Below are 25770 nucleotides of genomic sequence, written 5' to 3' on the forward strand. Positions count from 1 at the left end.
TTAACAGAGCCATGTTTTTGTCAGTAACTCTAATTTTCTCAACATTCTTCATTTTTTAACATAGATTATGTCTTTGCATAAGATATTTATCTTATCTAAGTGTATCTCACTGAATACAATTTTTCAAGTCATATGTTATACATATGCAATAATTTCTTTAGGAGCACAGTCCTTTCACATGATTTAATTTTAAACATTATTCTTTATTTAAATCTAGAAAATTATTTCCAAAATAGATTTACTAATTTATACCTATATTTATATAGATAGTATATTGCATTGCACTTGCTCCAAAACCTGGTCAATGCTTGATATCATCTTTCTTGAAAATGTGAACTCAATATTTAGGTTGGTTAAATTTAGATTTTCTGTTACTGATAAAAATGAGAAATTTTCATTTGTTTATTGTCTTGCTTAATGTTTTACTGTTGTGAACAAACACAATGTCCAAGGCAACTCTTACAAAGACAATACTTAATTGGGGCTATTATACAGGTTCAGAGGTTCAGTTCATCATCATCAAGGCAGGAACATGGCAGCTTTCAGGCAGACATAGTGAAGGAGGAGCTGAGAGTTCTAAATCTTCATCCTAATTCAGATAGAAGTCTGGATTCCAGGCAGCTAGGATGAGGATCTTAAAGCCCACAACCACAATGACACATTTCCTCCCAAAAGACCACACCTACTCCCACAACGCCACACCTATTCCCACAAGGTCACACCTCCCAATAGTGCCACTCCTTGGACCAATCATATTCAAACCACCACATTTATTTATCACATCTTCTATAAAGTGGAGTTACAACTTTTTGTTTTTGCTAAGTTTATTTTTGGTGTTTTAAATCATTTTTCTTGTGATGAAAAGACATATTCATATATTGACACAAATTCTTTTTCAAGGACTTTTTTTTTTGCTATCTTTATGTGAATTTCCATGAAAAGAAATAATAACTTAATGTAACAGAATTTGTAAGTATCATATTTTAAGGGCGGTGAATTTTTTATGTCTGGTTTAAGATCAGCATTCCATATTCTGAGCTAATAAATACATTCTCATTTGTAGACTACTTACTTTTTATATATTTTACCTTTCATATTTTAAAAAATATTTTTATCATAGTGGATAGTAGGTATTCTATTTTATAACCAGTCTTTTAAGTAGGAAATTATTGCAACACTATTACTTAAAAACTCTATTAGAGAGATGCAATATAGTAAATGTGGGAGGCTGGTATAAGATACCACTAATGTGCCAGGCGGTGGTGGCGCACGTCTTTAATCCCAGCACTTGGGAGGCAGAGGCAGGCAGATTTCTGAGTTCAAGACCAGCCTGGTCTACAAAGTGAGTTCCAGGACAGCTAGGGCTATACAGAGAAACCCTGTCTCGAAAAAACAAAACAAAACATAAACAAACAAAAAAAAAGATACCATTAATGTGAAGACAACTCGGGCTACAGAAAACACTCTTTAGCCCAACTTTCTAATTTCTTAAAATTTTAACATTTATTTTAAGCTAACAGTTGGCACCTGTATGCATAGACTATCATATCTTCAGGAATCCTATACATCTCAGACTTTTGATCTTGCTCCAGTTCATGAAGTCAGGATGTGACTATCAAGGAGATACATTCATTAAAATTTCATATTATTATTTTGTTTCTTCTCAATAAATGTTGTAAGCATTATGATAATATAATGCTACAAATTAGTAACTCCTTTTCAGAACAAAGCTGTATCCCATATGAGTATTTATGATTGATGAGAAGTCTCTAGAAAATCTAAAACTCAGATAGTTTTTCATTATCTTTGTTTTCATACATCTTGGTTCTTTTTTCATTTTTCAACACTGTTTCCACAATAGTCATATTCTAATATGATATATATGCAGTTCACTCCTTATGTCTACATATTTTTAGTAGGGTATAAAATCCAAAAGCACAAGAATCTAACCTTTTAGTATGTATGAAGATTCTCACGAGGTGTCCCATGTAAAGGAGTTTTCAGACATTTTAGAGTGACAAGTGTACAAGATTTGTTTAAGAAGGAATGAATACAATTCTTAGCTGCCACAAAAATGTGAACACCTGAGCTTGAATCCACAAAACCTACATAAAATGTCTAAGGAGGTAGGCATCATCCCAGCACAATTGTGGAGGCAGAGACACAGTTCACGAAAATTGTGTTCAATAAAATACACTTACAGGTAACAAGCTTAGCCAGAGAACGTTGCTTAACTGATGAGCTTCATGTTCAGTGTAAGAGCCTGCCTCAAAATATAACGGTGCCATCAAGGGAAAACACAGATGTAGACCATAAGTTTTCACGTATGTGCACAAATATATTCCTGTATATGTGCTTGCATGCAGACTAACACATACAAATACCACATACAAAATATCACATTAGACATGTAATATAAATTAATTAATAAATAAAATTGTAAAAGGATTTGCATAAGGAAATAAAAATCCAAGATATAATCCTTCCAAATTGTTTACCAATAGCCACTTTAAACAATGTTATTTTATATTTTCAGATATCAACATGGCAGGGGAACCCAAACCCTACAGACCAAAGCCTGGAAGTAAGAGACCCCTGTCAGCCCTGTACAGGTAAGAAACATTTTCCCATTCCATATATGAAATGTTTGCCACTTTGTGAGACAATATGTAATGCAAGCAATTAACTAATTTAAAACAACAATCTTTACTCTTAAATTCTGGTGGTCAAACACACACACACACACACACACACACACACACACACATTTGAAGGCATAACAGATGCTTAATATTCTTACATATACACCTGCCAATCCTGCTCTCCTGCTGCAACAAAAATATTTGAGAGATACAACTTAAAATAAGACATACTTCATTTCATCCCATGCTTTGAATGCTTTAGTGCACAATTGGCTGTATTATTCCTGGGCTAATCATGAGAAAGTTTGTTTTTGAGAAAGATCAGAGAAGAACAAAGCTGCCTACTTTGTGACATACAGGAAACAGGTGACAAGAAAGGCATTGAAGTATAGCTTTAGAGGCACATCTCCAGTGACTTACTTCCTCTAATCAGACACACATATTAATGGTCCACTCAGTAGATTTATGAACTCAATAGATTTATGCATTTATGATGTCCACATCCTCATGACCCAACCTCATCTCAAAAGTACCACCAGGTCTAAATAAAGGCATAAACACATGAGCTTTTGAAAGAGTAATTCATTATTCAACTGCAGCAATAATCATTCCATCAGGCTGGGCACATTGCTTAATGGTGAAGGACATTTGCTATTCTTCCAGAGAACATGAGTTCTGATGTCAGTACCATGAACGGTCTTCACTGTTGACCATTGCCCACATGCCATGTACTGCAGTTTCTCCATGCTACTTGGAGTGTTTTTATTTCAGTTCGGTATGATAAATCAAGAACTTGAGGTTACATTTCTAGGTAATTTTTATCAGGTGGAGTATCATGATACCAGTAGTCAATCAACCCCACATCAACAGACATCATGCACCATCTTTAAATCTGAATATAAATTAATTCAGCCCATTTTGTTAAACTATTGTCTCTATTGAGACAATCTAATTCCTTTAGTTTCTAACTTAGTTAAGGATTTTATAGCTAGAAAGAGACACTCTGACCACAGCAGCTCTTATTAAGGAAAGTATTTAATTGAGGCTGGTTCACAGGTTCTGAGGTTTAGTTAATTATCATCTTGTGGGAAGCATGATGGCAAATAGACAGACATGGTGCTAGACTCATGTAGCTGTGAGTTCTACATCTGGATCAGTAGTCAATAGGAAGGGAGAGAAGCACTTGTTCTGGCTGGACATTTGAAACTTTAAATCCCTCCTCCAGTGAGACTCTTCCTTCAGCAAGATCACACCTACTCCAACAAGGGTACACCTCCTAATTCTTTCAAATAGTGCCACTTACTAGGAGTCTCTGGGAGCAGTTTTCATTCAAACCACCACAGTGTCCTAAGGTTGATAGTTATAATTTTTCATTCTATTTTTTGTCTCACTTCTATATCAGTTCATCAGTGACTATATCCAGTTTCAAAGTAGATACAATTTAGACCTTGATTGCTCTGTGCTCATGCTTATTAACAAGTGTAGAATGTGGTTGATCTAGGAAAAAAGACAAAAGTAACTTTATAAAACATTCAATGTTTATTGTTTGTTTGCTTGTTTGTTTGGTTGGTTGTTGTTCTTTAACAACCAGTTTTAGGAGAAAAACAAACACTGTACAGCTAAGCCATATGTCCCACTTCATGTGTTTTTGCACTTTTCTTTTTTAACTTTAAGTGCTGACTTTGCATCTGTCTCTGTAAAATTCACTTTAGTTAGAGTTAGCAAGTTGTTCCAGGCTATTGAGATCTCTATCATCCGATTTATTGGTACTCTCCCAGATATGCTTCATCATTCAGTGAATATCCACAGCAAAAGAGTTAAGAGAAGTGTTGAGCAAGCCTTCCTCCTTTATTGATATCATTTGGTTAAAACAGACTTAAGCAATATGTGATCAGATGGATTGTGTTCTGATAAGGGGTAAAAAAGGTGCTCATGAGAAGGGCCCATGCTGATCTCTTGTCTTTGTTTTCTGAGCAAAATAGCAGACACCCAGTTGCCTTTCCCAAACTAAAACATAAAGAATACAAACAAATCTCTTGGAAGGTCCTATTTACACTGACCATCCTGTCTATCCAGTATGTAACCATCAAAGATTTCCAAGCTATTGTGAAAAAAATGAAATGTATTTATCGTCTCCTTTTGGATGTCTCAATGTATTCAATATAAAAATAGGTACCTAAAGGTATTCAACCTAAATAAAATATTTTATAAAAACAGGTAGCAAGAAGAATAATTTCTTATATTGACCATAAAGTGCTTTTCAGTGACAGAAATACACAGGGATTAAATCATTACCCTTGATTCAAATGGTGTTTGTTTCACCTTATTTGATGCAAAGCTAAGCACTGCCAAATTATTTTATGGTTAGTTTCATTTTAAATGTATGCAAATACAGTTGATGCTAATACAGAATCTTTAAAGTAATGTATTCAATTATTATCAGAGCAAGCAGGCAAAGCTTTTCTTTCTTCTCTAATCACGGTTACTTGTGTCTATATAATGCTGTTAGTTTTCATATTTTCTCTGCTCTGGGATTTTTTGATTTTCTTATGGAGATGAAAGCTCATGACAATATACTAATGCCTTTCTGTAATTTTTATAGTACCAAGTTAAATTGAGTTGTAAATGCAAAAGAATTGGAAACAAGTTTTGTTTAAATATTCTGTGCTGTATATAAATTGCATCAGTGGGGAAATATTCATTTGTCCTATTTTTATCTGCTAAAGAAAATTAAAGTTGAGGTAAATGCAAATTAACAGATAGTACCAAAGAAAACAAAAAGGAATGACTGAGCAGCTGAGAAAGAAACCCCTTTTTAAAAATAGTTTTATTCCTACATAAATTTAATATTACTTTATTTTTATAGGGGAAATGTTTCTGCAGTCTTTATTCACCTATTTAGCACACAAATCCAGCAGGGTGAGATTATATGTCTTACTGTATAAATAAGAAATCTAAGTTTTGAAAAGAATAGTAGATTTCTTTTTAATCCAAGGTATGAAGATTAGACACTGAACTCTGATCTTCACCTTCTAACTGGCGACCTTGTCATTAGAACACAGCTTTTAACATTCATTTACCTGCTAGCACCTTAACTAAAATAAATTATACAAATGGGGGCATTTTGAATCACCAATACCAGTAATCAATCATGTCTCTGCCTGCGGATACCATGCCAGCAGGTGAAAGGCCAAAGACTGCATATCAGATACATTTTAAGAGCAATAAAGTTGGCATCTACTTTTGCAATGGTAAGATCTAAGGTTCAAGTTATCTAACAGCCTGGATTCCACCTTTCCTTCTTACCTTTCTAATTTTCTTCCACATTAACCTTGCACTCAAGGACATGTTGTACCACTTAACTATATTATTTTACTGTTTTTTTATTTTATGTTATTTTATTTTGAAACAACTGTATATTGTTGTCTTTGCTGGTCTTGAACTCACATCACAGCACATTGTAGGCATTGAATGTATGATTCTCCTTCCTCAGTCTTCCAGCTAGCTGGAATAACGCACTTGTATCATGTGTCCTCGCTGTAATTTTCTTGATCATAAAATATCCTGTATCTGAGGTGAAATTACATCCCCCAGTCAGAAGAGGCAATGTCCTCTTGGAAATGACACAATCTGTATGTCCTAGTGTTGGAAGGTTTGAATCTATTTCTTTACACTCCATGAAATAGCATAGTTCTACTTGTCCATCCATCTACCAATGCACTTTACTACAGCCACAGAGCACTTATTTACTATGCTTACAGGGGCCAAAGGACGGCTGGTACAGAAATGTAAGACTACAGAGTAAAAAGAGAGCATGGCAGGGTAAAGTGTGTTGTCTGCATATTTAAAGGAAGTTCCTCATTTACTATATGCTTTATACTGTTGTGTCACCATAAAGATGCTCCATCAGGGCCTGTGCCTGATCTGTGGTAGGACCTTCTTCACCACCCCCACATCTGCCTTGTCACTATCACCGGCCACATTCTACTTTCTCCACTGAATACCCACCAACACAGTGACACTTTACATCTTATTTTCAGAGGAGTTTTCAATTTCGTCATACAGCTTTCATTTGTACCTACTGTATATTTAATTTACACAGCATACACAGTAGACAGAAAAATACATTATGAGAATTAAAGTAATCTGTCTGAACTGTACACAAGTTGGATGCAGAAATAGATGAAGACATCCCAGATGCCTGCATGTGCTTCAGGAAGAAGACAAATGAGAGCATTCTATCTCATTTCTGAGTGGAAGGAGGTGGGATCTCTAGAAGTTATAGGGAGAAGGGGCTGCTTGAGCTGGCTCCTAAACAAGTAAGGACTTCATACAAAAGTAAGGGCATAGTGAGCAGAGAAAACATGCAAAGGCTGAAGCACAGAGGAGATAGAGGAGACCTCACAGTGGGAGCTGCCGTGGCTAACTTGGAAGGGAACAGGAACATTCTGTTGGTAGAGCCTGGAAATATCTCTATGTATGATATTAATATGAGGCTTTTATTCTGCAGACAAAAAGAGATCATTCAAATATGTAACTGATTCGAAGTGATCTGTGAGTGAGTGAATGAGTGAGTGAGTGAGTGAGTGAGTGAGTGAGGGAGGGAGGGAGGGAGGGAGGGAGTGAGCGAGTGAGTGAGAAAGGCCCAAAGTTTCTAGCGTAGGCAAAAAGGGAATGATCACAGGAATGAGAAGAAAGAAGAGAGACAGGCTAAGCATGGGAATGCTCAGATGTAACATCTGTACAAGGGAAGAAAAATAAATAATTCTCTATGAACACGAATTCATAGAGACAGGCAATTCATTAAAATGGCCCTTGAAATAAAGAAGTCTCCCATTAGGGTCCATTTGTAAATGGAACATAATTAATCATTTCTGAATATTTCATAAATATTGGACCTAGTCCTAACAATGAATAGCTCATCCATTCTGCAGGGAAAATAATGTAATTTTTAATAAATTGCTCCTTCAAATGTTCTGTGTACATTGCAAGTTTTTATGGTGCTCTGAAATTATGATTCTCCCCTAGGAAGCAAGTTTTCCCTCATGCTAAGTTCCAATTAATGCTAAATAATTGGTAAATGACAATTATGATTTGACTCTTTTGCTTCTGCTTATAAAGCAGACAGGGCTTTTCACTATGGTTCGGGTAAAAATAACAAATACAGCAAATACACGAAGGAGGAAAGGAATATTCATCAAAGCTAAGCAAATGCAATTTTTCATCAAGTAGTGGCAGCCTTCTGCCATACAGAGAACACTCCTTGAAAGATGGATCGCACAAAAGGTTTCATCTCGTTTACTTTGAAGAGGTAATTAAGTACCATTTTCAAATATTGTGGGCATCACACGGGTTCTTTTGTATCCAAGAAGACATTTCTAATCAAGATACCATGAAGAAACTTTAGGCCTTCTTAGGATTGGAAAATGATAGCCTTTAGGTACCAGAATCATCTTTTTCAGGCCATCTTCACTGGTACGGGAAGTGATGGACATGAGGAGAGTTGTCTTGATGATCAAAATCAGAGCTTGTCTAAGCAAAGTGACTACAATAAAATACCCATGGTGATTTATTTTTCACTCCATTGGCATGGATTTTGTTATCTTTCATAACGGTTTTGGAATATCTCAAGGAAAAGATTCTGTGCCTCCTCCCCCCAGGAGTCACAGAATGCCTTCTGAGCTATTGACAATAGAAATTAAAATTATGGAAGTTAAGATCTAATTCATTGCTGGAACAAAGTAAGTATGGAGAAAATGTGACCTGAACAGCTCTAGCTTGCTGGCTTCCTCAGCTCACTGAGTTCATTATGTAACTTTTGACTGTGATATTTGATTTGTTTCTCCTTTGATAGTGTCAAGGACAATACACCCTCACTTGCTGAAGATTAATTCCCTCTGTGGATAGCTTTAGCTCTGAAACAGTTTCTTTCCATTCCCCATTTTTAGTGAGGTGGTCTCACCTGAAAGGCAGCCCTCTTTGCTTCCATCGTGGAGCATGTGGATGGAAGAGAAGTACCTTTCCCCATCCCTACATAAGTACATCCTATCTTCCTCCTAACGTAGACAGGAACCCAGCATTGACAGGCATGCCTTCTTTGTTTCAAAAGTGGGTTTTTTTTTTTTTTGAGGGGTAGGCTGGAAGGTCGAATAGAAGCTGCTTTCAAATTGGTCTTATTTTAGTGCTCCTAGGCCTACAGATTACTGACATATAGTTGATAAAACTGATAAGAGAAAATATTCCCACAAAAGTGTCTAGATTTAAAATTAAATATATCTGAGTACATGAGGCTAAATTCTCTCACACCAAGGTTCTTTAGAAAACATGCCTTTAGGACTGTTGTCATGTTTTTGTATCAGAACAGATTTCAAACATGTACTTTATTAATAGTGCACTTAAAGGTTTACCAGTTGTTTTATTATTATTATTATTATTATTATTAATTAACTATTTTATTTATTTACTGGCTAAATGCTGTCCCCTTCCCATTTCCCTTTATAGTTCTTCCCCCAGGTCTCTCCCCTTTGACTGTGAGAGGGTGTTACTATTCAGATATTTCCCCACACACACTGGCATCAAGTCTCTAGAGGATTAGGTGCATTCTCGCCCACTGAGGCCAAACAAGGCAGCCCTCTGCCACATATGTGTCAGGTTCTTGTACCTCTTTGGTTGATGGCTCAGTCTCTGGGAGCTCCCAGAGGTCCAGGTTAGTTGACACTGTTGGTCTTCCTATGGGTTTGCCATCCCCTTCAGTTCCTTTAATCCTTCCCCTAACTCTTCTATAGGGAACCCTGACCTCTGTCTAATGCTTGGATGTGAGTATCTGCACCTGTCACTGCCAGCTGCTGGGTAGAGCCTCTCAGAGAACAGCCATGCTAGGCTCCTCTCATGCATATCCTTTTGAGTCTGCGTTACCTCACTCAGTATAATAGTTTCTTAATTCCATCCATTTACTGGGAAAATTTATGGTATCTTTGTTTTTAATAGCTGAATATTATTTTATTGTGTTAATGAACCACATATTCTGTATCCATTCTTTGGTTGAGGAACATTTAGGTTGTTGCCAGTTTCTGGCTATTATGAGTAAGCCTGCTATGGACATAGTAGAGCATATCTCCTTGTAGTTTGATGGAGCGTCTTATAGGTATATGCTCAGGAATGGTATAACTGGGACATCAGGTAGAACTACTTCCAATTTTTTGAAGGACTGACAGATTGATTTCCAGAGTGGTTGTACAAGTTTGCGGTCCCACCACAAATGGAGAAGCTTTACTAAGAGTTGATGCAAATATTCCTAGTGAAATGTTAGACAATGGCTACACAGCAAACACAGCATGACCAGTGACATGCACTGGACCTCTATTCCTTAGCTTCTTTTGCCACATGAAGGAAGAAAATAACAGTTTCTAAAACAGACTATGCTTATGAGATTATTGTATCTATAAAATGCTAGCAATGCTAATTTTCATGATTATTCAAAGGAAATATTAATACTAAATATTATACTATATTTGCTTAAAAAACAAATAGGAAATGATTAAATTACTAGCATTTCTTCCTTTTAAAAATGTTTAATGTGCATTCATTATTAGAAATTAGATTTATTTGACCAAAAGGCAGTGTCACTACAACATAGGAATTGTAATCATCAACATTAATTTTTTGATGAATTATAAGGGAACTAACAGAAACCAGTGATGAAAAGAGACAGTGGCAAGGACACAGCAGTGAACAGGAGCTTTGGGCATAAGACTCATGAAGGATGCTCATTCCAAGGAGGAGGTAGAGATTTGCATTGGGAAAGGCAAGAGGCACAAAGAGTCAAGCACGATTATTTTAGGTGAATGATTGAAAGTGAAAATGTTGATAAGTTTACAGTCAACTAAATAAGTTAATTTATCATATAGCTTCTCAAAGCAAAAGCTTTTTCTTGATCTCTACTTTGTTACATTTTGTAGCTATTGTGTAATTTTTTTTTATTTTGTAAGATTATAATGTGATGTGATCATACCATTTATCTTTTCCCCTTCTATCCATTAAACCTTCCCATATAGCTCCCTTGTTCTTTTTTCAAACTCATCACCTCTTTCTTCATTAACTATTGGTACACACACACACACACACACACACACACACACACACACTCCTAAATACATAAGTTCAACCAGCTCAGTATGTAGAATGTTACTTCTGTGCATGTTTTCAAGGATGATCATTTGGTTAACCAAATACAAAAGCAGTTAGTGCTTTTGCTTATGGTACATTCCTCACAATTTAATTCTAGGCAAATGTAAGTTACAAACCTTTTCACTAAAAGTGTTCAAATAAATGCTGACACAATACCAATAAAAATAGTTCTGCTGCAGGCAATTCTCTGCTAAGTTAAAGAATGGCCTCTTTGTCATTTTCTGATTAATTTTACTGTACAAATTCCTATTATTATCTTCTTCCCCTTGGAGCAGGACATGATAGTGATAGAGGGGTTATTATAATGTAATGCCTTAACACAGAGTATCTATGTAAGACCTTTGTGATTCATATTATTAAAAAGTCCAACATCTGTTCACTTGATTTGATGTCAATTTTTAAAACATGGAAGTAACAGCTCAGGAATTAAAGGAAGGGTAAGAACAGGCAAAATGTAAACATATTAAGAAAATATGTACAATGACAAGAGGTTATAGCTCTTTCTCTAGGGTGTATCCCACATGCTCAAATCTCATAGCAAAAGTTAAAACAATATGAAAGATGTAGCCAGTATCACCTCTTTGCAACTGGCCAGTCCCATAGAAATTTTTCCAATGAAAATTACCTAAATGAACCCTAGAACACAAAATTTAAAAGATAAAGATTATGTGGAAACAGCAAATTTTACAAGATTTCTGGTAGGCAACATTTAAAGGAGGGATATTTAGTGTAGTGAAGGAAGTTACTCAAATATTTGAGAATTTAGTTTTCTTTATTCTCTTTTCTGGCAGAAATGTATTGCATAGAGTTTTATCTACCATCTAAAATTATAAAACTATCATTTTATACCACATGTATACACATACATATGCACATACACACATGGAGATGAGAGAGAGAGAGAGAGAGAGAGAGAGAGAGAGAGAGAGAGAGAGAGAGAGAGAGAGAGAGAGAGGAGATAATTTAAAGCTGGTAACATTCTCATGAATTCTCATAAAAATATTATAAAACAAACAAATAAACCATGCAAGATTACTTTATAATTCACTCAAGGCAACTTTCCATACTGTGAATCCTCTGATGTGGATTTGAATGGTGGCCTGCATCTACTCTTCCACAGGGCTAGGGCCGCTGGAGAGGCAGGATGCAAGAGTTTTGATTGTGCAGACCCCATGGGTTGAGCTTTGTGAAGCCTTGGGTCCCCACTCTGGGGCTGGGGACGACAGGTTCTCAGACTCTTGGGCAATAAAGGAGCTGTTGGATCTAGCCCAGGACTGAAGGAAAAAAGGCTGGAAGGGGGCTCCAGCTGGGTCCGACAGGGATGAGAGGGTCCTTTGCTTGCTTGGCGGGCAGCTTGCATTGGTGGAGACCTTGGCTAGGAGCTCTGAGAGGCTTTCTGCAGGAGACTAGGCCACCTGCTCTTGAGAAGGAGGCCTGCTCCATTGCTCCCCAGAGCAGATCCCGATGAACAGAGACAGTCCATGGTTTTAATGCATTTATTGCCATAAAGGAGAGTTGTGATGAGTGAAGCCTTCCCCCACTTTCTCAGGGCGGGCCTGAGGTTAAATACCCTTTGCAGGGAGGAGTGTCTGGGAAGGGGAGTTTAATTGGCTAAGTCCTTCAGACCATTAGGTGCTTCACTAAAATGGAGATCTGTCTTAAGGCTACATGATCTATGGTCATAGCCTCTATCTGTGGAGGGGTTTGGGGCATTGCCCTTATGTGACTGATGGCCACAGACCTATAGTATGGACAGCTGGGGTCTCATGCCAGGAGTCTGGTGTCTAGGGGCCTGGCAAAATGCCTACTGTTCCTTGCAGAGTTATCTGCAGGGTCTCTGGGGTTTTAAACCTAGCTCAACCAGAAACCAGGCTGTGGCTAATGGTCCCACACTCTGGCAAATTTACCACCTAATAGAATTCTACAATGGAGTTCCAGGGTCTCCTAAGCTTAAATTTCACACAAATTTAAACACTTATATAAGAAGGTAAGAGTGGACCAACTACTTGATGGCTTGATCGCCCAGCCTTCAAATTTATAGAAAACTGAAGCATGCGTGGGTGTTTTCCGCATGTTACACACTGACCAATGGACTGGCTACTTCATTCCTCTTCTTTGATGTAAGAAGACATGAATTAAGGTAATGTTAACATGATGTTGAAGGGACTGGAATTTGTGTTTTCTTCTCTTAGTCTCTAGGTGAGAAAGAAGATAGAGTGAGATTTTGCATTACAGCTTGGAGCTTATTTTTAATTAGTTGTTTTCTTGAAAATACATGCTCTTTGTTTGATCCAAATTCTTTCATCAAGAAGATTCACATACAGCCTTTAACACCATGTGCTCCTAACACTGAATTGTTTGATTTTTCCTTAGATTTGGGTACTAAGGTTACAGTTTAAACAGTATACTGTATGTCCACACCAGAGCGAATTAGTGGGGTGTGCATCTCATCTTTTCCCTTCATGGAAGGAAGATGGTTTATAAGCATTACCTCTTAAAGAACAATATCATTCATCACCCATAAGTAATTCTTTTTTGATTGTGGTAATTTCACTTGTTTTCTTTACCATTTTAAATTCTTTGTTCTTTTCATTGAATTTTAATCCAGTGTCTTGTTTTCTTTCTATAGAATATCTCTTAGTGTTGGAAGGTTGTCTGGTGCTGGGGTTTCAAATACTAAATACTGGCCCCCAAGATCTGATTGCTCCAGGTGAGCAGATCCTCACATATACCAAAGGATACTTGGGTTGTCTTATTTTCTAACTGGTTAAATAAATATGGCTGATGGCAAATTACTAGGGAGAATAGAGATAGGCAGGGTTTAGGTTACTGGGCTGGAGTTCACAAGAAGAACAAGAGGAAGAAGAAGGATAGTGGAGAAAGAGGGAGGGGAAAGAAGACAGAGAGAACAGGAGGTTTCTATTAGACATGATAGACCAGCAGCATGTTGCCAAGTAAAGTCCCCCTGAAGACAGACTGATGGAGCAGAAATAACAAAGGTGTGACTTGATCAGCAAGTACATAAGGAGCGGATCTGGGGAATTAACGATGTGGAGTATAGAAAAATAGATTACTGGTAATTCATTCAGTAATTATGCTAAAAATAATTGTAAAATAATCTATTATTCTGTGCCTTGATTATGGGAAGGCTAGCAGGGTCATATTAATGACTAATAGACTTATCACATAACATTTGCAAAACCATTAACTCCTTGGCAAAAGATTTAGGGCATTGTGCTTCCTAAATGAGAAACAAGTAAATTACCTCTTATTTTGAAGGGCTACCCCATAGTCAGTAACTTTTATCCATTTTTTGTTTACCTTCATTTATATTAAAACCATAGCAGGTGACCCATTTATTCAAGTTGTAATCATATGCCCAGAGGATCATGGAGGAGGGATTATGAAAGAAATAGAAATATGCTTTGATTCTTGGGTGTCACAAACTGACAATGAATAGTTGGAATACTTAATACTAGAGTGTTACCTTTTCACTGTGCAGTTGAGAAGGATATTAAGCTAAAATATTTCTCCAACCCAGGAACCTTGTTCACAAACATGGTAGAAGAGGAAAAAGCTTGAAACCATAATGTGGTTCTTATCACAAGCAATTCCCTGAGAGACTGAGACAGAGTAAAATACAAATTCATAACCAATAAGCTAAAACATAACAAGCTTATATGTCATATAAACAGTCACTAATCCCATAATGACATACAAAACATCATTGATTCTAACATTCTGAGTAACGGAGTCCTAATTTATGTTATCTAATTGACTTGCAGAGGAAGAAAATAAATACTCTTCTCATGTCTTTTGGACAGGAGATAGTTTTACTACTCAGGACAAGGTGCCATTTGAAGTTAATATCCTCCAAACACTCTGTATTAGGTTAGCCTTTCATTTCTGTGACTAAAAATGTTAGAAAATGGTGTTAACCACTTATTTATTTTGACTAATAATTCAGATGAGTCAGTCTTTGGCCACTGGTTCCATTGTTGTGCCCTTGGTTTGAGGTTGAAACCTCCCAGTAGAAGGACATGGTGGAACAAAAATGCCAATCAAAAGAACAGAGACACTGAAAAAAAGTCAGGCACAATAAATACCACTCAGGGCCACTTCCAAGTGACCTAATACCCCAAGAAAATCTTACCTTCTACTTTCCACAATCTCCAACTATGATGTCATCTAATTAAGAATCTATAATAGATTAACACATTAATGAAGTCAGAATCATCACCATCTAATCACTTCCCAAAACCCCTATGTCCGGCCATTGGCAACCGAGCCTCATACAGATAAGAGTTTTGAGAGACCCTTCATATTAACTCTTTAATATTCTGGTCCTGAATTCCCAAGGCCTAGGTACAGATCATACTGCAAATTTATTTAGTTCATCTTCAATGTCACAAATTCTTAATACTCTAGCATTTTTCAAATTTTCTGTGAGACTCATGACAGAATCATAGCTGAGTAATACATGCATATATATGTACACACATATACTTATACACATGTATATATAATGCATATATATCCAGATTATATAATGTGAATCTTTATGGCAAATTAAGCCCTGTAGCTCTGTTTGTAGGATCCAAGGCACATGGTGCTTGATATAGATTCTAATGGGAATGGAAGTTCTATCTCTTGTTGATGGTAAGCTACATGGATTCTTTTGGGGATGGTTATGTCCCCTGCCTACTTTTGTCATCAGATTTTATGTGTTCCTGGAACCTTCCAGGGGTCTCTATTATAGCCATAACTCTTGTATTATGCATGTCTGAAAATTCAGTTTAATGTGATTGACATCAGTGGTCAACACAGCACAGGAAAATGCTAGGAACTTTTGGTTCATGCCTTAAGTGATCTCTAAATGTCTGGGTTACTGAGTATGGATACAAACTTTCCTAGGATCCTAGGAGGTTCTGTGTGAACAAAGAATCCGGTATCTCTCTTCTCAAAACAAAGTAATTTAAAAGCATTTGTGCCTTTGTATACATGGACTTACAGTAGAAAATATCTGACCAATTTCTGAGGTATTGCAGTGGCCCTCTTCCTCCATGTGCAGAGTACTTGAATTCTTTCTGATAGTGCTAATCTCTTTCAGAAGGCACACATTCACTGATCCCAATATTATTCACACCTATTTTTCCAACTGGATTGCAAATTTCCAGATCCCTGTACTCTGCTCTCCACTCACAGGTATCACAGTAAATCTGGCTAGATGCATTCAGTAATACCACACTTCTGAGTGCTGAAAGTTTCTCCATCAAATCAAGTAGTCTGTGACTTTTAGTTTAGATTGAAAGATCAAAATGGAGACAGATTCTTTGCCAAACATGATTAGCCACTGCAATATCTCAGAAATTGGCCAGGTCCTTACTATTATATACCCAGAAATACAAAGGATAAGGTCTTCTAAATGACTTTGTTTTGAGAAGAGAGATCCAGGATTCTTTGTTCATACAGGGCCTTCTAGGAGTGTTTGTATCCATGTTCAATCACCCAGACATTCTTTACATTCCTGTCAGCAATCTTTTTTCAAGATCTCCTAAGAAATCTCTGTTTCCAGGGTTTCTCTAGTTCACCCCCCCAAATTTACCAAACACTTCCCAACACTTGCAAATTGTTTTGTTCTTCATAGTCAGGTAATCACAATATAATCTTCTTGATGTATATTTTCTTTCAATCAGGGTTATATCACTGTGAAGACATACATGATACAATTTAAAGGAGAAATGTTAGATTTGGGCTGAGGTTTCAAAAGTTTTACTTCTTGAAAATTGATTACCTTGTTTCCAGGTTTAATGAGAGTCATAGCATTTTGATGGAGAGGGCATGGTGGAGCAGAGCCACACTGCTCAGGAAGAGTAGGAATAAGATTGAGCCAGGTTAAGATAGTATACAGCCTTCAAAGGAACACACTCAGCATGCTTCCTCCTCCAATCAGGCCTTAGTTCTCTATTTCTGTCACCTCCTAATAGGGACAACAAATTAAAGACCCATCAGTGCTAGCAAGATTTTGCTGAAAGGACCCAGATATAGCTGTCTCTTGTGAGACCATGCCGGTGCCTAGCAAACACAGAAGTGGATGCTCACAGTCAGCTATTGGATGGATCACAGGGCCCCCAATGGAGGAGGTAGACAAAGTGCCCAAGGACCTAAAGGGATCTGCAACCCTATAGGTGGAACAACAATATGAACTAACCAGTACACCCCCCCCCCCCAGAGTTTGTGTTTCTTGCTGCATATGTATCAGAAGATGGCCTAGTCGGCCATCATTGGAAAGAGAGGCCCATTGGTCTTGCAAACTTTATATGCCTCAGTACAGGGGAATGCCAGGGCCAAGAAGTGGGAGCAGGGGGGGCGGGTAGGAGGGGGGAAGGGGAGTGGAGGGGAGGGTATGGGCAGTCCTTTTGGGATAGCACTGGAAATGTAAATGAAGAAAATAACTAATTAAAAAAAAAGAAAAGAAAGAAAAGAAAAAAGAAAAAAAAACCATCAGTGAATCACTGATGAAATCACAATTCTCAGTATCTGTTCTCTTCTCCAAAGCACAAATTTAAACATTGTGTTTGGGACCAAGCCCTTGACATGAACATTTAGAAGTCACTTTATACCCAGGCAGTGGTCACATATGCCTTTAATCCCAGCACTTGGGAGGTAGAGGCAGGCAAATTTCTGAGTTGGAGGACAGCCTGGTCTACAGAGTAAATTCCAGAACAGCCACAGAGCAAACCTGTCTTGAGAAGCCAAATAAATAAATATAAATATAAATATATATAAATAATAGAAAATAAAATGAAAAGAAGTCACTTTTTTAAATTAGGAATTTATTTCATTTACATTTCCAATGCTATCCCAAAAGTCCCCCACACGCTCCCCCACCCACTCCCCCGTCCACCCACTCCAACTTCTTGGCCCTGGCATTCCCCTGTACTGAGCCATATAAAGTTTGCATGACCAATGGGCCTCTCATTCCACTGATGGCCCACTAGGCCATCTTCTGATACATATGCAGCTAGAGACACGAGCTCCGGGGGGTACTGGTTGGTTCATATTGTTGTTCCACCTATAGGGTTGCAGATCCCTTTAGCTCTTTGGTTACTTTCTCTAGCTCCTCCATTGGGGGCCTTGTGATCCATCCAATAGCTGACTGTGAGCACCCACTTCTGTGTTTGCTAGGCCCCAGCATAGTCTCGCAAGACACAGCTATATCTGGGTCCTTTCAGCAAAATCTTTCTAGTGTATGCAATGGTGTCAGCGTTTGGAAGCTGATTATGGAATGGACCCCCGAATATTGCAGTCTCTACACAGTCCATCCTTTCGTTTCAGCTCCAAACTTTGTCTCTGTAACTCCTTCCATGGGTGCTTTGTTCCCAATTCTAAGAAGAGGCAAAGTGTACACATTTTGGTCTTCATTCTTCTTGAGTTTCATGTGTATTGCAAATTGTATCTTGTATCTTGGGTATTCTAAGTTTCTGGGCTAATACCCACTTATCAGTGAGTACATATCTTGTGAATTCTTTTGTGATTGGGTTACCTCACTCAGGATGATGCCCTCCAGGTCCATCCATTTGCCTAGGAATTTCATAAATTCATTCTTTTTAATAGCTGAGTAGTGCTCCATTGTGTAAATGTACCACATTTTCTGTATCCATTCCTCTGTTGAGGGGGATCTGGGTTCTTTCCAGCTCCTGGCTATTAGATATAAGGCTGCTATGAACATAGTGGAGCATGTTTCCTTCCTACCAGTTGGAACATATTCTGGATATATGCCCAAAAGAGGTATTGTGGGATCCTCTGGTATTACTATGTCCAATTTTCTGAGGAACTGCCAGACTGATTTCCAGAGTGGTTGTACAAGCTTGCAATCCCACCAACAATGGAGGAGTGTTCATCTTTCTCCACATCCTTGTCAGCATCTGCGGTCACCTGAATTTTTGATCTTAGCCATTCTGACTGGTGTGAGGTGGAATCTCAAGGTTGTTTTGATTTGCATTTCCTGATGATTAAGGATGTTGAACATTTTTTTTCAGGTGCTTCTCAGCCATTCTGTATTCTGCAGGTAAGAATTCGTTTTTAGCTCTGAGCCCCATTTTTTAATGGGGTTATTTGATTTTCTGGAGTCTACCTTCTTGAGTTCTTTATATATATTGGATATTAGTTCCCTATCTTATTTAGGATAGGTAAAGATCCTTTCCCAATCTGTTGGTGGCCTTTTTGTCTTATTGACGGTGTCTTTTGCCTTGAAGAAGCTTTGCAGTTTTATGAGGTCCCATTTGTCGATTTTCAATCCTACAGCACAAGCCATTGCTGTTCTATTCAGGAATTTTTCCCCTGTACCCATATCTTTGAGGCCTTTCCCTACTTTCTCCTCTATAAGTTTCAGTATCTCTGGATTTATGTGGGGTACCTTAACCCACTTAGATTTGACCTTAGTACAAGGAGGTAGGAATGGATCAATTTGCATTCTTCTACACGATAACAGCCAATTGTGCCAGCACCATTTGTTGAAAATGCTGTCTTTTTTCCACTGGATGGTTTTTGCTCCTTTGTCAAAGATCAAGTGACCATAGGTGTGTGAGTTCATTTCTGGGTCTTCAATTCAATTCCATTGGTCTACTTGTCTGTTGCTATACCAGTATCATGCGGTTTTTTATCACAATTGCTTTGTAGTACAGCTTTTGGTAAGGCATGGTGATTCCACCGGAGGTTTTTTAATCCTTGAGCACAGTTTTTGCTATCCTAGGTTTTTTGTTAATCCAGATGAATTTGCAGATTACCCTTTCTAATTCATTGAAGAATTGAGTTGGAATTTTGATGGGGATTGCATTGAATCTGTAGATTGCTTTTGGCAAGATAGCCATCTTTACTATATTGATCCTGCCAATCCATGAGCATGGCGAATCTTTCCATCTTGTGAGATCTTCTTTAATTTCTTCCTCCAGAGACTTGAAGTTCTTATCACACAGATCTTTCACTTCCTTAGTTAGAGTCACGCCAAAGTATTTTATATTATTTGTGACTATTGTGAAGGGGGTTGTTTTCCTAATTTTTTTCTCAGCCTGTTTATCCTTTGTGTACAGAAAGGCCATTGGCTTGAGATAATTTTATATCCAGCTACTTCATTGAAGCTGTTTATCAAGTTTAGAAGTTCTCTGGTGGAATTTTTAGGATCACTTATGTATACTATCATATCATCTGCAAAAAGTGATATTTTGACTTCTTCCCTTCCAATTTGTATCCCCTTGATCTCCTTTTGTTGTCGAATTGCTCTGGCTAGAACTTCAAGTACGATGTTGAATGGGTAGGGAGAAAGTGGGCAGCCTTGTCTAGTCCCTGATTTTAGTGGGATTGCTTCCAGCTTCTCACCATTTACTTTGATGTTGGCTACTAGTTTGCTGTAGATTGCTTTTATGATGTTTAGGTATGGGCCTTGAATTCCTGATCTTTCCAAGACTTTTTTCATGAATGGGTATTGGATTTTGTCAAATGCTCTCCGCATCTAAGGAGATGATCATGTGGTTTTTGTCTTTGAGTTTGTTTATATAGTGGATTACTTTGATGGATTTCCTTATACTGAACCATGCCTGCATCCCTGGGATGAAACCTACTTGGTCGGAATGGATGATTGTTTTGATGTGTTCTTGGATTCGATTAGCGAGAACTTCATTGAGTATTTTTGCATCGATATTCATAAGGGAAATTGGTCTGAAGTTCTCTCTCTTTGTTGAGCCTTTTTGTGGTTTAGGTATTATAGAAATTGTGGCTTCATAAAATGAGTTGGGTAGAGTAACTTCTGCTTCTATTTTGTGGAATAGTTTGTGAAGAACTGGGATAAGATTTTCCTTGAAGGTCTGATAGAACTCTGTACTAAACCCATCTGGTCCTGGGCTTTTTTTGTTTGGGAACTATAAATGACTGCTTCTATTTCTTTAGGGGATATAGGACTCTTTAGATCATTGACCTGATCTTGATTTAACTTTGGTACCTGGTATCTGTCTAAAAACTTGTCCATTTCATCCAGTTTCTCCAGTTTTGTTGAGTATAGCCTTTTGTAGAAGGATCTGATGGTGTTTTTGATTTCTTCAGGATCTGTTGTTATGTCTCCCTTTTCATTTCTGATTTTGTTAATTAGGATGCTTTCCTTGTGCCCTCTAGTGAGTCTGGCTAAGGGTTTATCTATCTTGTTGATTTTCTCAAAGAACCAGCTCCTTGTTTGGTTGGTTCTTTGAATAGTTCTTCTTGTTTCCACTTCATTGATTTTGCCCCTGAGTTTGATTATTTCCTGCAGTCTACTCCTCTTGGGTGAATTTGCTTCCTTTTGTTCTAGAGCTTTTAGGTGTGTTGTCAAGCTGGTAGTGTGTTCTCAATCTAGTTTCTTTTGGAGGCACTAAGAGCTATGAATTTTCCCCTTAGAAATGCTTTCATTGTGTCCCATAAGTTTGGGTATGTTGTGGCTTCATTTTCATTAAACTCTAAAAAGTCCTTAATTTCTTTCTTAATTCCTTCCTTGACCAAGTTATCATTGAGAAGAGTGTTGTTCAGTTTCCACGTGAATGTTGGCTTTCTATTATTTATTTTGTTATTGAAGATCAGCCTTAGTCCATGGTGATCTGATAGGATGCATGGGACAATTTCAATATTTTTGTATATGGTGAGGTTTGTTTTGTGACCAATTATGTGGTCAATTTTGGGGAACGTACCATGAGGTGCTGAGAAGAAGGTATATCCTTTTGTTTTAGGATAAAATGTTCTGTAGATATCTGTTAGATCCATTTGTTTCATAACTTCTGCTAGTTTCACTGTGTCCCTGTTTAGTTTATGTTTCCATGATATGTCCACTGGAGAAAGTGGTGTGTTGAAGTCTCCCACTATTATTGTGTGAGGTGCAATGTGTGCTTTGAGCTTTACTAAAGGTTCTTTAACGAATGTGGCTCTCCTTGTATTCGGAGCATAGATATTCAGAATTGAGAGTTCCTCTTGGAAGATTTTACCTTTGATGAGTATGAAATGCCCCTCCTTGTCTTCTTTGAGGACTTTGGTTTGGAAGTTGATTTTATTAGATATTAGAATGGCTACTCCAGCTTGTTTCTTCAGACCATTTGCTTGGAAAATTGTTTTCTAACCTTTCATTCTGAGGTAGTGTCTGTCTTTTTTCCCTGAGATGGGTTTCCTGTAAGCAGCTAAATGTTGGGTCCTGTTTGTATAGCCAGTCTTTTAGTCTATATCTTTTTATTGGGGAGTTGTGTCCATTGATATTAAGAGATATTAAGGAAATTCAATTGTTGCTTCCTTTTATTTTTGTTGTTAAAGTTGCCATTCTGTTCTTGTGGCTGTTTTCTTTTAGGTATGTTAAAGGATTACTTTCTTGCTTTTTCTAGGACATGGTTTCTGTCCTTGTATTGTTTTTTTTTTTTCTGTTATTATCCTTTGAAGGGGTGGATTCGTGGAAAAATAATGTGTGAATTTGGTTCTGTGGTGGAATACTTTGGTTTCTACATCTATGTTAATTGAAAGTTTTGCTGGGTATAGTAGCCTGTGTTGGCATTTGTGTTCTCTTAGTGTCTGTATAACATCTGTCCAGAATCTTCTGGCTTCCATAGTCTCTGGGGAAAAATCTGGTGTAATTCTGATAGGCTTGCCTTTATATGTTACTTGACCTTTTCCCCTACTGCTTTTAATATTCTATCTTTATTTAGTGCATTTCTTGTTCTGATTATTAGGTGTCGGGAGGAATTTCTGTTCTGGTCCAGTCTATTTGGAGTTCTGTAGGCTTCTTGTATGTTTATGGGCATCTCTTTCTTTAGGTTTGGGAAGTTTTCTTCTATAATTTTGTTGAAGATATTTGCTGGCCCTTTGAGTTGAAAATCCTTATTCTCATCTAATCCTATTATCTGAAGATTTGGTCTTCTCATTGTGTCCTGGATTTCCTGGATGTTTTGAGTTAGGATCTTTTTGCATTTTGCATTTTCTTTGATTGTTGTGCCGATGTTCTCTATGAAATCTTCTGCACCTGAGATTCTCTCTTCCATCTCTTGTATTCTGTTGTTCATGCTCACATCTATGGTTCCTGATTTCTTTCCTAGGTTTTCTATCTCCAACGTTGCCTCACTTTGGGTTGTATTTATTGTGTCTACTTCCCTTTTTAGGTCTAGTATGGTTTTGTTCATTTCCATCACCTGTTTGTATTGTTTTCCTGTTTTTCTTTAAGGACTTGCAACTCTTTAGCAGTGTTCTCCTGTATTTCTTTAAGTGAGTTGTTAAAGACCTTCTTGATGTCTTCTACCATCATTATGAGATATGCCTTTAAATCCGGGTCTAGGTTTTCAGGTGTGTTGGGATGCCCTGGACTGACTGAGGTGGGAGTACTCGTTTCTGATGATGGTGAGTAGTCTTGGTTTCTGTTAGTAAGATTCTTATGTCTGCCTTTTGCCACCTGGTAAACTCTGGAGTCAGTCGTTATAGTTGTCTCTGGTTAGAGCTTGTTCCTCTAGTGATTCTGTTATTCTCTACCAGCAGACCTGGGAGACTAGCTCTCTCCTGAGTTTCAGTGTTCAGAGCACTCTCTGCAGGCAGGTGCTCCTCTTTCAGGGAAGGTACACAGATATTTGGCATTCAGGCTTGCCTCCTGGCAGAAGATGAAGGCCCGAACAGGACCTGTCCCAGAAGCTGTTAGCTTCTGTAGTCCACACTCTCACCTGTGCAGACTAGTCTTGGTGGAGTCCGGGAACCAAGATGTCTCCTGCAGATGCTCTGGCAAACTCTTCCAGGCCAGGCAGACACCTATCCTCTGGCAGGGAAGGTGCCCGGATGTCTGGAGCCCGAAAAGGGGGCTGCCTCAGAAGCTCTGTGGCTCTCACCTGTCCCAGAAGCTGTTATCTTCTGTAGTCCACACTCTCACCTGTGCAGACTCATCACTTTATATATAATCTACAGAGCATGCACAGCAATATATATACATAGCAGCAATACACATACATGTATACAGCATACATAGAAAGCAAGATCCCTATCATTCTTGATATTGAAATTTCAAGAAGAACATTTTTAACTCCATGAGAACATTTGGAATCATAGAAAATTAAGAAATTGAAATACTAATACACACACACACACATACACACACACACACACACACACACACACACACACACACACACTCGAAAAGGTCCTTACAGTAAAAAGTTTTTTAGAGTGGTAGGATATTTACATAAGAAAAGAGAGGAAGGAAAATCAGGAAATTGCATATCTGCAATAGGAATAAGCCTGTCATTTTTAAATTGTATTCATCCTATTAGTAGGAGAAAACAAGGTCAAAACAGAGAGTAAGGTAGAACATTTTAGAACTGGAATTGTAACCCAGATTTTCTGCCTCCATTAAAAAAAAACCCATTCCATAATTTCAAACCCTCTTTCAAATTTAAGTGTTTGGGAGGTTTCTTCTTTAAAGGAGAAGCACAAGTGAGAGTGTGATTTGAAGACAGGCTTATATAATACAAGTTGCATGAAACATCTTCCCCAGCAGGTAAAAGTCTTTGTCCATGATTGCTTTGTATATCAGGACTTTACCTGTGAAGCCATCATTGCATATTCTGTGCTCTTCGAGTAGTTTATCATATGTCAGCACAATAAATAAAAGGAAAAATGTGAATATGTAGAATATTCAAGCCCATTTTACATATTGAAAGTAGAAAGAAAATATGCATGTGATTTTATAAAAACTGTATAAAATTACATATGAATCATAACAAACTACGTGACTTTTCTCTGCTGTCATCACATCTCATCTTTACAATGTGAATGCCTTTTTATTAACCACACAAATTATCTTTATAAATGCTTGTATACTACCTGGCTGAAAACGGTTTAATTGAGACACAGCATTGGATGCAGGGCAAAGGATTAATGATTTCTGGCTTTTTAGTTCTCTAAACGTTCTGTGCTTCATTAAGCACTGGAAAACTTAACTAATATTTACTTAATAAACTTTAGTATATAATTTTCTGGCAATTAGCATATGCTCTATAGCAGTGGGGAATTCAGTAGAGTATTTATTACTAGTGCTCTTGTTTCTGAACAACTAGCAAGGAGACCTTCCCAGGCCTGGCTAGCTAACTCCTTGGGAACTAGAGGGGAAAGAAAGAGTCACTCACATATACACATACATATACACATACACATACACATACATATACATACTCATACACATACATATACTCATACACATACATATACACATATATGTACACACTACGTAAAGTGGAAAATGGCTACAACACTACATTTGAATGGATGGATGGATGGATGGATGGATGGATGGGTGTCACAGAGCCCCCAAAGCTCATTATTATTTCTTTTCTCTGGCCTTTTTATAGAGAAAAGTTCTTTAAAACCTTACCCCATAGATGAAATGTTACAAAAAATAAGAGTTACAAAAGGATGTTGATATTAAGTTCAAAGCAGTGTTTCATTTCATATGCTCATTATAAGTTCAAAGCAATAGTTTCTCATGGCCTTATCTATCAAAGTGCACACGTGACTTCATCCTTGGAGTTGAATGCTTTTTCTTGAACACAAGTTTATCCCAAGCCTATTTCTCTTTTTAGTGTAATTATGAAAGCTCGTATTTCTTATTATGTAGCCTTTACTTACTTACTTATGAGGAGTGGGCACATTTAATTCTTGATTTTAACATTATTACATCTTTCTGGAAAAACAACTAAGACCATCCCTTGAAAATTTCTTCCTAAAATTACTTAAATCAAATAATTAATTCTACAAAATCATTAATTCATCTCAACAACATTAATTCATGAAACTGCAGAAAATCTGTTCAATAGGGTGGGGTAACCCACAGGTATTACATTAATTTAGTAATGACAAGAAAGACATATCAGCTACGTGAAGAAATACTGAGATGAAATCTCTTTGG

The 25770-nt window shown here is 37.5% G+C and overlaps 1 protein-coding gene across 14 annotated transcripts in view; it reads left to right on the plus strand.

The window, feature by feature from the left end:
• The window catches only part of Ralyl (RALY RNA binding protein-like), a 710633-nt gene that overhangs the window by 565523 nt on the left and 119340 nt on the right, over nt 1-25770 (plus strand). For all 14 annotated transcript variants that reach the window (NM_001357033.1, NM_001357035.1, NM_178631.4 and 11 more), the window contains one exon: nt 2537-2612. In NM_001357033.1, coding sequence (NP_001343962.1) covers nt 2537-2612 — 76 coding nt within the window. The remainder of the gene's footprint in view (nt 1-2536; nt 2613-25770) is intronic.

The sequence above is a fragment of the Mus musculus genome, chromosome 3, assembly GCF_000001635.26.
Source record: "Mus musculus strain C57BL/6J chromosome 3, GRCm38.p6 C57BL/6J".
Lineage (NCBI taxonomy): Eukaryota > Metazoa > Chordata > Mammalia > Rodentia > Muridae > Mus > Mus musculus.